The 13,505-nt window shown below is 38.1% G+C and overlaps 1 protein-coding gene across 1 annotated transcript in view; it reads right to left on the bottom strand.

The window, feature by feature from the left end:
* Positions 1-3,873: 3,873 nt before the first annotated feature.
* Positions 3,874-13,505, bottom strand: part of LOC145777483 (fibrillin-1-like) — a 33,359-nt gene continuing 23,727 nt past the window's right edge. Inside the window, exons 45-59 of the mRNA XM_082588865.1 lie at positions 13,368-13,490; positions 12,946-13,158; positions 12,569-12,688; positions 12,255-12,374; positions 11,742-11,870; positions 10,937-11,071; positions 10,537-10,659; positions 10,266-10,418; positions 9,846-10,025; positions 9,465-9,587; positions 9,027-9,127; positions 8,554-8,695; positions 5,892-6,099; positions 5,436-5,582; positions 3,874-5,254 (exon numbers count right to left, since the gene is read on the bottom strand). Of these exons, the coding sequence (XP_082444991.1) occupies positions 4,633-5,254; positions 5,436-5,582; positions 5,892-6,099; positions 8,554-8,695; positions 9,027-9,127; positions 9,465-9,587; positions 9,846-10,025; positions 10,266-10,418; positions 10,537-10,659; positions 10,937-11,071; positions 11,742-11,870; positions 12,255-12,374; positions 12,569-12,688; positions 12,946-13,158; positions 13,368-13,490 (2,639 nt within the window). The 3' untranslated portion in view covers positions 3,874-4,632. The remainder of the gene's footprint in view (positions 5,255-5,435; positions 5,583-5,891; positions 6,100-8,553; positions 8,696-9,026; positions 9,128-9,464; positions 9,588-9,845; positions 10,026-10,265; positions 10,419-10,536; positions 10,660-10,936; positions 11,072-11,741; positions 11,871-12,254; positions 12,375-12,568; positions 12,689-12,945; positions 13,159-13,367; positions 13,491-13,505) is intronic.

A 13,505-nucleotide genomic window follows, 5' to 3' on the forward strand; every position in this document is an offset into this window, starting at 1 on the left:
TATGAATTTTTGGTTTAAATGAACAGACAAAAGTGCCAGACCAGTGGGAGTGTTGACAAAAGGCTTGGTTTAGTGAAAGATTTTTTATTTGGGCTTTTTTGACATTGACTGTTTGCTGCACTCGCAGTTTGTGGCGTTTTGGTACAAAGCTACCCACAATCAACCATGTGACCTAATCGTCGAAGAAATTTCGCCTGGGATTACCATATCCTTTGTAGGCATTTTCGCAACCAAGTCACTTGCAAGAAAGCTTTTCGTATTACGCAGGATGGCGAGATTTAGATGGAAGCACGCATAACCCTACTTGTAGGTCCGAAAATGTTAACACTATGTACAATCTAAGCACTAAATCAAAATTAAACCATTTTTTGTTCAGTTTTAAATTGAAGATTAACAAAAGCTGTAAAATTCTTTTGCTGCTAATTAATACAAGTTTTATTTGAAGCTCGTTTTATTTGCTGACAAAATATGCAGAAGTGCTAATGCAGCCGTATGCTAAGGTGGTCTACGACAACAGAAGAATTTAGTACGGTATTTCCAGTAAACTCGTCGTTGTGTGATCCGAGGGTCTATCCTTTCACCGCCCCAGTAAGCTAAGTCTATAACAATTGCACGAAGTGCTTTGTAACATGGAACAAACTACCTATAAACACATGTTTTATCTCATGCGGAAAGTAACAAAATACAATGTCAAAATTTGTTGGAATCAGCAACTATCTGCAAAAGAAGGCTGTAGCAATGTGATACATCTACTTTAATACCGGTAGCCTAGTTTGTGGAGGAGAAACTTTCATTTCTTTTGTGAGAATAGTGCGGTGGTACTGTATAAGTAGCCTATAATACAATACTCAAGAAACTAGCACCATAGCCAACTAAATGCCACAACAAACAGGAAGCAGACAAAGACTATGTCAGTCATCGAGCCACCTGCTTCCCGTGTTCTTAATGTGATATAGGCCTGTGTCAAACATTGTACATCACGTGAAGATTACCTGATGCTCAATAAAAATTAAAAATTGCTGCAGCGATGATATTTTGCCGGCCACCAAGGAAACTTAACTCCTTTTGTGCATGGTGTAGAAATAAGAAAATATTCGTCCACATGTAGCCTACTATTCATAAATGAAATCTTATAGCTCACAAGCAGGGATGTACGTAAAGGGTGAGGGGGGGGGGGGGGGCGAAGAGACAATTGCTTCTTCCTCTCTAAAATATATTTTTTTTAATTTTTACTTCTGTTACAGCATCATTTGATAAAGTTTTAGGCTGAAAGTATTGTCAGAATGCTCAATTTTTAGGTATTCTTTCAAAAGCTTCTGTGGGAGACCCCCCTGTTGGTGCTCCATTTTTGGTGACTCGTTGCTGGGCCCACTCACATGAGCAAAATATAGCCTACTTATTTTGCACCCCCTCGAAATTTTATATTGGCTACGCCCCTGCACACAAGCTTTGAGTACAAGCACTGTTCATCAATTTCGCAACTCAACTTTTGCTTTCATGAAAAAAGTTTTAACTGAATGTGCAGTTTGCAGTAGAGGAATATGATGGATTAGGATATTTCCATGCAATGCGGTAAGTGACGTGTGCGTAAACAATTTATATGACGAAGCGAGCGTCACAAACAAACAAACGAACGATCGGTCGTGGACTTGAACCCAAAGAAAAGTCAGCCCCGATAACTTATATACCGGTAGTTAAGTTCTTGCTTTGTGCATGAAAAAATCGCAAAATCAATCAGCACTGACTTAGCTCTGCTGATATGCGCTTGAGCCAAGGCCTATGAGAGGGAGGTACGGAGGGTACGGCATACCCTTGAGTGCCCAGGTCTGTGTTTGTTGGGGGGCCCCGAAATTGTGGTTTTATAGTTTACGCGCAAAAATGTTTGGTTAAAACCATCTTAAACGACTGAATTCAAGCATAAAAGTTGTTATTCTATAGTCCTGGGGGCCCCGTAATCTACCAAAAGGGCCCAGAAAGGTTATTGAGTGCTTTGCGAGCAAATTAGGGGCCCAAAGTGGTAATTTAATGCTTTACGTGCAAAAATGTTCTGTTGAAAGCACCCTAAATTAAATCATAAAAGTTAGTTATTCTCCTGTCTGGGGAGGGAAGGGCATAGTGTAGCAAAAGCAGGTTTGAGAAAAACCCGGGCAAAAAGCCCGGGTGTTTTTTTTTTGTTTTTTTTAAAACTATTTCACAAAGGTAGTTTTACGCTTATTTCACTTCAAAATAAATTTCGGAGTTAGAGCAGGAGCTGGAGAATGCTTTCGCAGCAGGACCGGAGCCGGAGTCAAAAAAAGTGACTTCTCTCGTTCACCTCTGCTAGTGCTGGGCATGTGGTGAATGCAAGAGTTAATGAAGAAAGGTTAGGATTGGTCAGATGATTAACTTGATTACGTTTTAACAAGATGTTATGTTTGAGCCTTGGTAGAGAGCTTGGCTTGTACCAGATGCATATAACACTCAGTAACGTTAACGGATTTAACATTAAACACACAAAAAAAACATGAAAAAACTACTAAATCCAACGTTTTCGACACCGCATAGTGTCCTCCTCAGAAATAATTATAAGCTACATCTAAGAGAAATAAAAAGATGAATTTAAAAATTTTACATTAATAAAGATGTACAAGCGACACCTCTCAACAGCATCATCAACAACTGACACACGAATTCAATGCAGGATACACAAATTGGCGAAGGACAGATCACATGATATGCGCAACACAAAATAATAGTTTTATTGCAACCTGATACTATGATTGCGCACAGATGTCCAATTCTGCAGTAAAATGTTGTGTGGTGTGCAATACGACTAAGCAAACATCACGCGTTTTGCCCAAGACAAAAGGGGCCCGGAATGACTCTTCGTACGAATAGTGAAAATTTCTCTCAGAGGCCCTGGCTTGAGCAACGCAGAAAGAGAGCTTTCCATGCATCAGCACCAGATGGATAGAGTGGTACCGTAGCGTACTTTACAGAAAACTAACACTTCAACAGCGGAGACTTCGCTGTCAGTCTCAGTTACAGGGCCTAGCCTATTGTACCTCAGTGGGTCAAAGTCTCTTCAAGCATGCAAAAATGACAGGGTTAAGCTCTCAAAGAAACTTTCTCCATCCGAGGAGTTTATAAAGATTCCCACAATCAGTCACTATTCTTATTTTATCCAAGCACGACATTTTCACATCTTGCAAGACCATGATTTATCTCAAGACCGGGTAATCAAGAGATTTTTATGACAATACCTGTATTCGATTTCACTACAGGTTTTAAATATAAGCCTACACACATCGGTAAAATTTACTTTTATTGCTAAACATCACTGTCTGGACACGTTTGATTAGCAAATGCGAATAGCCGTTCATTAAAGATCATTTGGTTGAATGAAAGGACGTCATCTGAACACTTTTGCTTTTAAAGTGTCTTGTTGAAAGTAGACGGTTAAATTTCCCTTCATCCACTCACAACTATGATTAGATGGAACAAATATATTTTGTTCACATAGAAGCCAATCACATGTAGCCTACTCTACAACTTTGGCTGTAATGTAAGGAAACAAAAAAACGGTGCTTTGCAATACAAGTTCTGGTCTATTGTTTTCAGCAAACTGTTTTCACTTGTCGAGTCTCTTAACGGCAAATTTTTGTTTTCAGAACGTCGCTTAACTTTAGTGCGACAAATCCTAGTTGTTTCTTGATACTAAAGTGGACTTGCTTTACAATAGAACCTATCCACTATAATTGTATGAAATCTAAAAGAGCTCTTTGAAGGCTTTGGCTACACGTTGCCGGTAATTTAAACGCTTCTCAGTTACAAACTACTGGAAACGAATATAAATTGTTGGTTCACTGTATTTGGCTTACATGTTTTCAAATTTCTATTTCAGATGTCTGATAGGCCTAGTGTTTCCTACCGGAGACGAACACTTCCGATCAGTCATTGATTGCTGCTGGCTCAACTCTCTTGCTTAGTAGCGTTGGAACTTTCTGCGTCTGTGATAGTGCACGCGTGTTGAATAGTGGGAACTTCATTACAAGTGGAAATAATGGCATTTGAATATTATCGAATAAATTGAAAGGCACGAATTCAGTAAAAACAATTACAAAAAACACAATTGTTTTTAGCAAAGGAATACTAAAGGTTTTGAAATAATCTTAGGTAATATGTAAAATAAAAGACAACAGGGATATATGAATAATAATGCTGACGTGGCGATGTGTTAGTTTGGCTTGGTTCTAAATCAACTACGATAACGTATGCGAGACGCCACAAAGTATTTGCGCAATTACATAAACTATGTACAATTTAAAAATGCCACGCAACAGAGCGATAAAACAAAATATGCTGTTCAAGGTGCATTTCGGCGAAATTAGTTTAGTTAGCTGGTGTCACGAAAAATGGGAAACAGTTATTTGCACAAAAAGTTACTTCTCATTTAGTCTTCAAAACGCTTTCCTTGTTTATAGATTACTAAAGCAGGAATTTCTTTAATTTAATAACTTGACTATTGATGTTTTTCTCAATCAATATAATCCCAGCATCTTAATCAATAAAAAAAATATCCAGTACTGATATACAGTACGTATGTGGCCTCAGCATCTTGTTGCGACGTTCTCAAAAGAGCAACATGACATACTATTGATCTTCAACAAAAATTTGTAGTTCCATTTCCACTTTGCTTTCAAGAGCTTCTTGGATTGTTTCGCTATCTAAAGAAGCCTGAGTGAGCTCCTCGGTGTTGAGTGTTGACGAGGCGCGTAAACGAAGATGGTATTCAGTCGGCCCAACAACGACTGATTTTTCTGCGTCAATAGCTTTCTTGGTGAAGTGTAAAACAGTGAGGTGGTCGTGATGGCGAAGTCGAAATCGGTGATCGTCATTGCCCGACACTATCTGATAGCGGGAATGATCACGAAGTTGTTTGAAAGATGGACGGATTTCAAGAAGTGGTAGTTTGTGGGTAACGTCTTGGTTGTCGACGAAGATTTCAACGGGGTACGAAGTGTTGAGAGATGCTTTTCCGTGCCGATCGTGAATTTCGATAAATCGACCTTCAGGCTCCTTGGCCGATCGGCGGTTACGTCGTCGTCTGACGTCACCTCCGGGCATGCAATTATAACAGATCGTATCGCGCTGTGGAAGGGGCATTCCCATTGGAGGCATTCCCATCTGCTGCCTTCTCGGATTTCCAAATCCTGGGAACCTTGGGTAACGAGGAACTTGCTGCTGGAAACCCCCGGAGCGTCTCAAACAGTGTCTGAAGTAATTAAAACGTGGTGATTTAAGGACAACATTTCAAAGCAAACTGCGGTTTCAACTACAAGATGTGTGGTTGCTTATACTCCGAGTCTTTTTCCAAGCTTGGAAAGGGCTAGATAATGTACTTTTAAATAGCCTATATTTTTAAGACATAATGATCACAAATTAAAACAACTTACCCAGACCCTAGCCTAAAGGAACCTCTTGGGCAAGAGCACGAAAATCCGCCGTAAGAATTTTGACATCCAAAGTTGCAACTTCCTCCTCCAAGTGTGCATTCGTCAACATCGCCACATCCTCTACCTCCCTGGGTTTGAGCCAAGCCACTATAACAACGAAAAATTTAGTTCGTTTGTAGGCTACATACAGTACTCACATATTGACAAAAAACTTAAACAACAGTTTGAATGGTAAATTAAACTTAGTTTAGAAATGTTCGAAAACCACAGAATCCAAAAGCCGTTTTAATGTTTTATCAGATACAATAAAATTATACCTAAACTTTTTGATTACTCATTGATAATGCTGATTCTTCTTGCAAAAATATACTTTTTATAAATGATATGTGTGCGTATTACACGTGCATTACATCATCTTCAAAAAATTAAAAACATAACCCACAATAGTTAACTTACCGGGAACAGCCACATTGGAATCCACCCCGGTTGTTTGTACAACCTTGTCCCATACCACAAGGACTGTTGACGCATTCGTTGATATCTTGACAGCCTCGTCCGTACATGGTAGAGGAGTACCCACGACCGCAGAGGCATCTGTATGATCCAGCAACATTCTGACAATTTCCTGAGCAAGTTCCTTGGCCACCAGCACACTCGTCCACGTCTAAAATATGTTAGGTGTAAGTTTGGTTAAAGCATAACTGTGAATAGCTAATTGGTTGATTAAATGATCTTTCGCTGTTTCTGGCTGATCAGGTTGATTTATTCAACACTAAGCATACTTAAGCATTTCTTTATGTTTGTGAATTGTATGTTATTGTAATGTGAGCTTATTGTGTGCTAAATTAATGTAAAATCTGATTGGCAAACAAAGTTATTTCTTTCATTCATTTATTATTGTCTATTGTAGAGAGAATCTGATGAGATTCACTTTTACGTGGTATGGACATTACCAAAGAAGCAGTTTGTTGCAAGAACCGATTTTTTCCAGCCAAAACTGGGTCTTTTTACTTTGTAAAACGTCTACAAACGTTGATCAATGTACCACAGGATCAATTTTGCTAGCGGAGTTGCATAATGTGACAAAAACATTTGGGTGGCAGCTTACAGTACTGTTAGCTGCAGACAAATTGAGGCTGCGTCAAGAGCTCGGATTTCAAGCCTGCTCATTTAATCCATTTTCTTTTGAAAATAAGTGACTCGTAAAAAGTACAAAAATTTACAAAGTGGATACTTTCGGCTTCAAAATCTGTTCTGTTTGACCTGCCTAAATTCTTGTCATCATAAAGACGTTTATTTATCAATGTTCACAGCTCACAAAACTAATATTGGTTTGGTTTTGAATTTTTATTTTCGGACTGACAAAGCCTTGATAGGTTATTCCTGGTAGTTTCGCATACTTGAACGAAGAGGCTCTTGACGCAGGGCCGTTTACCGAAATTGGCAGAGTGAAGTTTTCCGATTGTTGAAGTGTTGTTGCCGGGGAATTATACCATCCACTATGTGCCGCTGAATGGAGAGCAGTCCTTAAAATGCGTTGCTCAAGCGCACACCCCGAGAGTCGAACCAGCGCCGTTTGATCTTGAAGTTTCTTCGTTCATGAAGTCAGACTCTAACCAACTGAGCTATTGGGGCGGACAGATTAAGCAAGATTAGATGGAGTTTTTTACGTATCATTGACAATCCATTTTCAGCGAATGAAGGTCAGTGTAGCAGTTATTTGACAAATCACAATAACATTAAATGAAGAGCAACATAATATTTGAAGCGTTTAGAACGAAAAGTGACTAAGTCACATTTTCACTCGAATTGAGTTAAGTACAAAAACGTATTGCTTTCATTGTCCTTTGTCACCAGACAAAAAATATTTTGGTATAAAGGTTGCTAAGCCATCATTTTCAAATACAGGTTTTGAGCGGAAAGGTAATTTTTTCTTCTAAAAGTAGCTAAGTCCGTTCTGACCAATAGCGTCTAATCATTTAACCACGTGACATGATTTTTATTTTGCTTTTTGACCGGGTTCCATTTTAGAGGATATAAAGTCATTAGCTGGTTACCGGTTATTTAGACTGGGACACTGCCTCTGGTTTAGGTAGGGTAGGTTAAGGATAAGGATCATTGGTAGTGTTAAAAACGGTAGTGTTTTTATCAGCTTTTAATTGTAGGCTAGATATTTTGCAAATAAGGATCAAATACCAGTAGTATTTATAGGCCTACTGCTTTCGAATCAAATTCAGCAGTCCACAGGTCCAGTTTGCAAGAAGTTTAGCAGTGCAGACTTCAATATTCATTGGACATGATTAGGCTATTCGATGGAGTGTTGGTGCCAGCAGATAACGAAATGAAGTACACTTAACTGAAGATTAAGTAGCCTATTATATTGGACTATTATTTTTATAACTTATTCTGTAAAGGTCCTAGCCTATCTACCAGTCTTCTTTACTTCCATACTACACTACTAATGAAGGGAAGAAGGTTTTGAGAGTGTACCCAATTATTATTATGTAGTCTAGTAGGCCTAACCCAATTATTATTCTACTGTACATTGCCAATGAAGGTGGGGAAGTCTCTGTATTTTACCTGTTTTTTACCCCAATAATTACCAGTAGCCTAACAGTTATTATGTGCTACCAGCCTAATTTTTTCAAGATATTTCTAACCCAAAATAATTCTTTGCAGATTATTCCAATGTCATATTAGTACTAGGTTTGAAGAAATATATTTAAATACAGTACCTTACTTTACAGTAGTATCTGGAGTAAGAGATGGCAAATTCTGTTAGGCCTATAGAACACTTAAAAGTGCTTAAGTCCATCATTTGTGTCTAAAAGTGCCTAAGTCCAGCAATTTTGAAGAAAAGTGCATAAGTCCAAAAAAGAATATTATCAATATTTTTTGACAAGTTCAACTAAAAAATCAATTAATTGTGCAATCAGAACTAGGTTGGGGTTGTAGACACTGACATATGGTAAAAACAAAAAAATCTTTTAAATCTTGATTTTACAATGCAATTGAAAACTATACATGTCAATATCTCCTTACTAGTATTTTGTGACTTAGTCACTTTTCGTTCTAAACGCTTCATTTGTTTATTAAAATATTACGTGAAATGACCTACCAATGCAAGCTTGTCCCATTCCACGTCTATAACCTCTCGGGCACTCGCAGTGATAGCCTCCCTGATCATTGCGGCACAAACCTCTGGCCCCACAGATTCCTGGAGTGTCCACACATTCGTTTTTATCAACGCATTGAGATCCCTGGAAGCAAGGTAATACAAAATACTTCTATAACTCCTAACAAATTATAAGTAAGCGTCTATGTGTTTTAACCTAAACGCAGTGGTGGATCCAGCAAGTTGGTTTACATTAATCCGACCTTTCAAATGTATCGTAAATAAAGTTACTTTTTTGTGCATTAGAGAGGCGATCGTTCCAATCCCCTCCCCATGAATCCGCCACTGCTTCAACGCAATATAGCCTACCAAACGAAGAACGATAACATGAAACTGCACATCAACATCAACAAATATAAACTCATGTTCTTTTTTAAAATAAGACTTAATTTATCCCGAATTGCATAGTAACTAACCTCTTGAATAAATCCATGTGGGCATTCACACTTGAAAGATCCGACAGTGTTGATGCAAAGATATTGGCAATTATGACGCTTTGTCAAGCACTCGTCCAAATCTATGAGCAAAAATACAATGTCCGTGAAAGGCATTTGCATGTTATTCATTAACGGTTAAAAAATTAGTGATACAATAAATATAGGAAAAATATGCGACAAACTAACGCACAAAAAGCATCCATAAAAACGTTTATACGAAACATCAACGTGTAAACCATAAACACTGTATATTTACAAAACCGCACCATCTACTTTTGAAGCTTTGGACAGGTTTGAACCAGTTGATCTGATTCATGATACCGTAATTGGTGTGCAATAGATGAAGCTTTATTCAGGGATACCACTCAACGGTTTGAGGAAATTGTTTTGGAAAACTTTTATGCACTTTCAACTTACCAACACAAGCTGATCCACTTTGATCGGTCTGATAACCTTTCGGGCAAACACATTCGTAGCTTCCTTCGGTGTTGCGGCAGTCAAAGCTGCAGGGTGATGGCGACACCATGCATTCGTTTAGATCTACAGCATCAAAACAATTAGAAAACAACGTTAAAGACATAGTGTATCGGAGAATAATCAAGGTCTGCTGGCTATGAGCAAAATTCTGTACATAGACTGTGCTACTGATGGTCAAATTACAGCAAACTTCAAAGTCATCGTTGACAAGTTTATTTATAATGTAAGAATAGTTATAACACATAGGTAATAGGTATACTTGTTCTGAAAGGTCTAAACATTGTACTTTAGGTTGAGTTTATGATCAGAGAACTCACGCACCAACGCATGCTTTCTTGGTGACGGCTGGCTCATATCCGTGATCGCAAGCGCACCGATAACTTCCCATGGTGTTGATGCATCTTCCATGAGTACAAAGGCCAGGCAAGACTTTGCAATCGTCGATGTCATCTCCACTTGGCGTAAATCCCATTCCGTGCGGGCAGAGAATCAAGAATGCCTCTATAAATTGAGAACACATTTTGAAACTGACGCCTACCAGTGGCTTTATTTGGCTGTCATTGTAGTGCAAAGAGTGAAGCAGTAAAAACAATAGGATACATGTGAAAATAGGAGTTGATCTCAACAAAAACCTGTCATTCAACATGGAAATTATTACGTTTCTATATCAAAAAATATGTCGGTTTTAAAGCATACCGTACTGTATATGAGTTTAAATGAAACGCATCGCCTTGCCCTTACCAGTCCCGGGATGAGGGCATTCCTCGCAGTCATCTCCCCAGCCTTTTCCACGATTACAGCAGCATTCAGCTTTTGTGAAAGGCAATCCAGTTGTGGAAGTCACTTCACACATGCGTTGATGAATAGCAGCGTAACAGATGCCTTGTCTAGTATCTAAAAATATGCTCAAAGTTAGCAAATAACTTCGGTCAAGATCAATATTATTGCAAGACTGTTGTTTACATTACTTCTTGTTGACATTGTACAAACAAACTGATAATTTTGTTCTCACCTAAGCACATCTTATTCTCTTGGTCGTAATCGTAGCCTTCGGAACACTGGCAGCCATAACTTCCTTCAGTGTTTACACAAATTCCGTTTGTACAAACTCGCACTTGGTCGCATTCATTCACATCTTCAAAGCAAAATATCATATAAAGCGTAATGGTTGTGACGTTTCAAAAATGAAGATACAATCTAAACATCAACATGTAGCCTATAGGTATTATAATCTTTTACATTAAAAACTGCATCATATGCAGCAGGACAGGAGTACTGTAGCTTAAACCAAGCAGGAAAACCACATCGAAATTGTGGTTAAAACCTTTTTTAAATTGGCTATTCTTGCAATGAAAACAGATAATAAAGTCTGTTTTTTTACATAGCTTACGAAAGGAAGACCAAAGACTAACCAACACAAGTATCAGCTATGCCTATTCTTCGGTAGCCAGATGGACAGAGACATGTGTAGTAGCCTACGACATTCTTGCATGTCATTCCCTTCGCAGTACAATCGTTGAGAGAATCAGATAGACATTCGTCGATATCTAAACAATAATGGAAAGCTTGAAAAGCTTGTTACGTACAAGTACATGCAAACATAAGCAACATCGAATAGCCTAAGTAAGAACTGGGAAAAGTTTTCGCAACTTTTGCAATTTTTACAGCTTCCCACAGCTTCTTAAATGCGCAAAACTCATATAGTACGATGTGTTCAAGCTGTTTACAAATTTTATATTACAATTTTTTGCAGCTTTTTGCTTTTTAAATGCAAATTTTATCAAGTATTTTGCAAAATAAAAAAGTGTTATTTAAAAAACGTACTATAAAACCATCTGAGTGTTTCATATCACTGATACAGACTGAATAACGACCTAAAAACAATTGTTAAAAGGCCCAACCAAACATCAGTCCATACCAAATAGTTAAACTGTCCAGCAATTTTATGGACTGTGAAACGAAGTTTTAGCATGCCAGACAAATTGTTGAAAAAAAATCGCCATTTTCCCCAGAATGTTTGGAAATATTTATTATCATATTTAATTTAAGCGAATTTCTATCATTTCAAATGCGTGTGCCAAAATGCAACTTTTTACTGCAAATTTTGTTGCAAATAAATGCAAATTTTTCAACACTTTCCTGCAAAAAAAGTATGTCCTAATATTCATTTAAGTTAAACAAACTCTCAAAATCGGTTAACTCAACAGCACCAGTTACCTTCACACATGCGACCATCTGAACGCAGTTGGTATCCTTGTGGACATGCGCAATGGAAACTTCCTTCAGTATTTTCACATCGGAAACCGCAATGATTCAAACCTAGGTCCTCCCTGCACTCGTCAATATCTGCGTACAAACGAAAAAAGATGTTGGTTTTGCGTTGCGAATATAAATATACAGCGACAAGGTAAAGGTGGCCCATGGCCGACACTAGAGGGGGCCATGGGTGTCCTCATACTCGGCCGGGGAAAAGAAAATACGATTCTTATTATTTTTGGCCTACGATAGTACTTAGATTAAGTCGGTTACCTTTTTTGATTTCAGCTTCTTTTTGCCAAAAATTAATTACTCACTCAATAATTTTTTACACTTTGGAAAGAACAAGTGTTTTTAACACCGAGATTGGTCGATTGTCGAACCAGGATCACATGATTAGAAGCCAAGCATCTCAACAATCTCGCTCTTGCAATTACAAGTCAATGATATAAAAGCATGGCGCTTTGAACTCACCAAGACAAACGATCGATGGCCCATTGTAGAAACCGACCTCGCATTCGCATTCAAAACTTCCTTCTGTGTTTTCGCAGGTACCTCTGCCACAAGCACCGATCGCGTCGCATTCGTTCACGTCTAAAATTATCGATTTGATTAAAAAATGATGTAATCAAAATTACTCTTAAAAATTTCTTGATGAAATCATTCCTACAATACGCCACCTCAACATTTAATCATTTTGAAATCGAACGTAAACTAAAGTTTACTGTAAAGTCTGGTACCATACCTTTATAAAAATCTATAGCTAAAGGTAGCAACAAACGACATACCGATACATTCGCGGCCGCTTTCATCCAGTGTGAAACCAGTCATGCAAATGCACCTAAAGCTCGCAGCAACGTTCATACACTTCCCATTCACACAAGGATTGTCTCGGCATTCGTTGATATCTAAACAAGGAAGAAAAATTAGTTGATAGCAACAAATGTATAGAAAATCAACATTATAAGTCATTGAAACAAATGAAAAAATGATTTAACAAATAAACATTATTTTTTGAAAGATATATCAGTGCCAGTTCAGTATTTCTTATAATAGAAACTTTTTCGGATTACTTTATGCGATATATCGTTTAATTATCAGTTTATTGTTTAATTTACGACATAGCCCAAAGTTGTCAAGGTCTACAAACCATGGTAAAGCTTACCTATGCCTTGAGGAGTGTATCCGCATCCGTGTGGACAGAGATCTTCAAACTCTTTTGTGTCCTGTCTTGGGCAGGCGGTACAGCCTTCCTCTTGTTTACCCCAACCACCATTTCTGCACTGGCAGCAGCAAGTGCCGTATGTTACGTCACGCTGACCGGCTAAGCCGCAAGTTCCGTCATTGATTTCGAAGAAACATTTTGCACGTCGGGTGTCTACAAAAAAATTTGCTTTTGCTTTATCACAGTTTTTCAGTGGCTTTATCAACATCTCTGCTTCTAATTTTCAGCTAGCCACCTTTTAGTTGACTGCAATGCAATCAAACAGTGAAAACAAATAGAAGAAAATATTCTGATTGTGGCAAAACAAGACTTAACTTAGTTTTATAAAATGTTATACCAACTACTTTATGAGGTTTTCTTACCAACACAGTGTCTCTTGTTTTCGCTGAGGACAAATTCCTCCGGGCAGTTACACACAAAGCTTCCGTCCCTGTTTTCACATTCTCCAAACTTGCAGTATTCACCGCTAGCGCATTCGTCAGTGTCTGTAAGAAAGCGAA

The sequence above is a fragment of the Aplidium turbinatum genome, chromosome 1 (genome assembly GCF_918807975.1).
Source record: "Aplidium turbinatum chromosome 1, kaAplTurb1.1, whole genome shotgun sequence".
NCBI lineage: Eukaryota > Metazoa > Chordata > Ascidiacea > Aplousobranchia > Polyclinidae > Aplidium > Aplidium turbinatum.